General features: G+C 36.9%; 1 protein-coding gene across 1 annotated transcript; it reads right to left on the bottom strand.

The window, feature by feature from the left end:
• Nucleotides 1-532: 532 nt before the first annotated feature.
• LOC101944319 (trefoil factor 3-like) lies at nt 533-4101 on the bottom strand. Its single transcript, XM_024108408.3, has 3 exons — nt 3948-4101; nt 1462-1608; nt 533-781 (listed from the first exon to the last, which is right to left on the bottom strand). The coding sequence occupies exons 1-3, from the start codon at nt 4012-4014 to the stop codon at nt 768-770; spliced, it is 228 nt and encodes a 75-aa protein (XP_023964176.1). The 5' UTR covers nt 4015-4101; the 3' UTR covers nt 533-767.
• Between the last annotated feature and the right edge of the window lie 217 nt (nt 4102-4318).

Raw genomic sequence — 4318 nt, 5'->3', positions numbered from 1 at the left:
GTTCTCTTCATCTAAACAAGGTTTGTTTGAGCACATCTATTGCTTGTGAAAAGTTCTGGCATGAAAGCCCTGGAGACTAAAATCTCCAGCAGCACGGGTAGTAGTTTTGCATACTTGTCCACATTGCCCTATCCATGTGCTTTACCCGTGATCTGGAGGAAGTACCTGTAGGGGTGAGGAGTTAGTTCAGTCTCCTTGGTCCATTCAGTTCTTGTGTCTGTTAAGACAGCCAACAAAGTTATCAATCAATCAGTGCCATAGGTGATGGGTTAGTCATGTCCATTTGGAAATAGACTGTGATCATGTAGGCCACAGAAAAGTCTTTAGTTGGTAACTTTAATTCATAACCAACTTGAGCTAGTTTCATCTCTTTGGTAATGTTTTAATTTGTAGTATCTGTATTGACAATATGATGATGTATTTTTCTCCAGAACTGTCAGTAATTTATTTCTCTTGGGAAGTCAGAGAGAGAAATATCTACTTTCCAGGAAAGGACAACCTATTTGGAGCACAAAAATACCAAAGAAGCATCTTGCAATTTTTGTTTTGCTGCTTTTATTGTTTCAGGCAGGTGCATGATACTAAAGTATAGAAAAAAGATTGCAGTGGTAAACTATGTCATTGTAAAGAAAACAGAGGGATCAGAAATGACCTGCATGAAAATCAGCATAATTACAGATTGTATACATTGTACAGATGAGAGCACTTTGTCATTGTCATAATGAAGAACTCCACTGTGAGAGACACGTTTCTAGAGAAGATCCATTTTATAGTGGACATTCTGGGTGGAGAAAGAAAAAAATGAAAATGACCACTGCACAGTGCATTACCTATCTCAAACAATTTCAACAAAACCCATTTAACAAACATTGTGATGACATTCTGAAAATTAGGACTAAGTTTAATTTCCCCCTGTCATTAATAGAGGAAACAAATTAGTAACTGAACTCTAAATATTTTCACATAAAGGGGTGCCAGATGGTGTTGAATAGGAAGGAAATGGAAAAATAAATGAGAGGGATAAACTGAAAACCAGTTTAAACAAGATTCTCCTCAACCTCCCAAATCCTCTCATCTTCTTTCAATGTATCTATTAATTGTAGATGACTGATAACCTCTATAAAGCAGTCACATTTGTAATCTTCCATTTATCTTTGAAATCTACTGATTTACTAAAATGTAATTTCTGCTTCACAGTGTGGCTTCTGTACACATTAATATATAAGAATGCATTTAATTATATGGTACTTTTCATTCACAAGATGGTAAAGTCACCATGCAGCAAACAGCACCAAGACCTACCTTAGCATGACATTTAACTGATCACAGGAGTCTTCCTGAAAGTTGCTGCATTAACTTTAAGGGAAGGGGAAGATGCGCCACACCTTGCAGAACTGGGATTTATACAAATAAAAGTCCATCTGCCAGCACTGAAAAAACTGACATCCTTCACACACTTACCTTCTGCTGGAACCGGTTTGAAACACCAGGGGCTATCTGGGGTATCTGAATTAAAGCAGCATTGTCTTGCACTACATTCAATTTCAGTGATGCCTGGATACCCACAGTTTTCTCTTGCTTTTGGTTGCACATCACATTCACCTGGAGCTATTTAAAACAAAGTACAAGGTAAACAGCCTAACATATTTTTCATTAAATGATTATGCATCAGTTATTTAAGCAAAGATTCAAAATTGCACCAGCCTGTAAATGACACTTTCAGGCACATCAAGCACTTTTGTAAACCTAAACAATTTATTACCTTAAACTATAAATAGACCCAGCTCAAAACAGTCCCCCAGCATGGGACCAAATAGTGAAATGGGTTATTTCCTTAGACTTATATTGCAGAAGAAATATGTTCAAATTCACAATTTAAATGAGTCTAGTGTCCTGAGACTGCTGAATATTTGCTCTTACCACTATGAAACCACTACACAGCTTCGCACAATAGGCAGTCTTTCTCCAAAAGATGCCTCCAGCACAGTAACAGTGAGCATTACTGTACAGTAGTTTTACTTCACTACAAAAATTATACAACTACTAGTAGTACAAAGTTGTAATTGTAAAATACTAAGAGCCAAATTCTAGCCATGTCAGTAGAACCCCAGGCAAGTACCCCAGAGATGAATTTGTCCCTAATGTTGTAGCTGATATAAAGAACCCAATTCTGATCTCAAATTGCTGTAAATTGAAAGAAACTGCACTGAAATCAATGGAGCTACATTTGTGTAAAATCCCAATGAAAAGTGAGAGCAGACTGGCAAAAATCACTGTAGAAATGCAAAAGTGGGAACTGGTTTACTATATCCAGTACTTTGCTTAAATCATCTAACACCACAGATGTGAAAACTAGTCCTTTTTATTTTTTGTTTATTTGAAATTGTTTTCTTGCTACTTTACTTAGTGGGAGTGGCATGTTTTCCAAACTTCAGGTCTGAAATGCCTAGACTCTCTTGAGATTTGAATCTTGACACGATTCTCTTATCCTTTCTAGACAGTAAATTCCATGTAGCCGGACTCTTGTCTTTGTTCATGTTTTGTAAAGCCCGGTGTACATGTATGGTGCTACATAAGTATTTAAGACACACTCATAACCTGGTTTTGAGGAGCAGGCCCTTTTCGAAAGCTGGGTGGATTTCCGGAGAGGGGTCCATCCGAGTTCATAGGGACAAATAGGCACAACCTGGTTCTACAGCTCCTAAGGCCTAATCTTGCCCATTGAAGTCAATTAAATTTGCCATTTACTTTAATGGGAGCATGATCGGGGCCTCAGGAAAAGCTTTTTGAGGTTTGCATAATAAGGATTTTGCAGTACTGTGTCTTATAAATTTGTGTATTAAAATTCCTTGTATTTTTAACAATATTAATATAACTAAAAATCTGAAGTATGTAAATGATATATGCTGGTTTAGATACTTTAGAATGCATTTAACATGGACCATGAAAATGGACTAGTCAGTCTAGCATGAAGTCCTCTAGGGGCCTCAATGTTGCTAGCCTATATTCATAGAAGGCTTTCGGATGATATGGGGATGGACAGCAGTTCTAAGATAGCTCCCCTATCTGCCTATCTGCCTCTCCTACAATAGAACAATGCTGCAATATTTGGAATGCTGGAAGCTTAAATCCAAAACAAGAACTTAATTCCCAATAAGATTTGCAAAACCTTAATTCCGGTTCTAAAGTAACTGACTTTTTTTCTTTAAATAAAATTAACTCCATAGAAAAATAAGACTACATTTTGTATATTTTGGGGACATGGATGGTCATCTTTTTATCATATAGATCTCTTTTGTAAGCAGTGCCATCAAACACTGCTGCAAAAGGACTCTCTCAAATACAAACACATGATCTAAGCTCTTGAAAGAATTGCTATATGCTGCGAATACACTAGGTAGTGCACCTTGCTTCTAGGCTGTATTATGTCTAATTCCTCCAGGTCTATATTTCCCATCTCTGGGATGAATTTTTTCCCTGGACACAAACAGCTTCCAATGAAGTCAGCAGAACTCTGCACAAACATCCAGATCAAAATTGGGCCCTATGTGGACAAATCTCTCCAGATAAAAAACATTATTGTTAGAAGAACAGACCCACATCAAGTTATCTCTGCATGACAGAAAGAAACATAATTTATTAGCTCTCCAATGTCTTTGCTCTCTCGTTCCCCCTCATGCCAAGAAAAATAGTAGATGGGTCTTAATTTTCATTCTTTCCCATTTGGAGTCATAACAAAGCTGAAGTACAAAGATGTACTAAATTTTACATCTCAACAGAACATTAGAACAATTAACATAATAGTTTCTTAATATTTAACATTACTGACATTATAAAGCAAGATCTTTGAGAAATACCTTATTGAACAATACTCAGAATTAGGGTTGATTAATTTCAGGTGGTTTGAGCTTATGTCCTGAACGTGATATTTTAAAACATGCACTTACGCAGCAAGGCATCGCTGAGCCCCACAATGAGGGAAATGGTCAGTAACCAGAACACCTTATTTTCCATTGCAGTCTTCAGTGTTCAGTCTTTACGAAGAATGTGAGTCTGCGGACGAAAATGTCCCTAAAGGGTTTTGTTTTATAGCAGTTTTGTTTGCTCAAATAGTTTCAAATAACATTTACCTAAGGAGGCATTTTTTGGCAGTTCTCTCCATTTATCGCTTTTTGATTAAACCATTTCCTAGCCCATACAACGTCCGGTGAAGTGATAAGTATTGAAAGTGGGAAAATGCTGGTGTAGATATAAAGCTTTGTTTAAAGCTTATGTGGCAATCAGGTTTTACATTCCGCACTGTCAACCTAACCTTATC

Source organism: Chrysemys picta, chromosome 1 (assembly GCF_011386835.1).
Source record: "Chrysemys picta bellii isolate R12L10 chromosome 1, ASM1138683v2, whole genome shotgun sequence".
Taxonomy (NCBI): domain Eukaryota; kingdom Metazoa; phylum Chordata; order Testudines; family Emydidae; genus Chrysemys; species Chrysemys picta.
The sequence above is the reverse complement of the archived record's forward strand: the minus strand, read 5'-3'. Positions and strand labels throughout refer to the sequence as shown.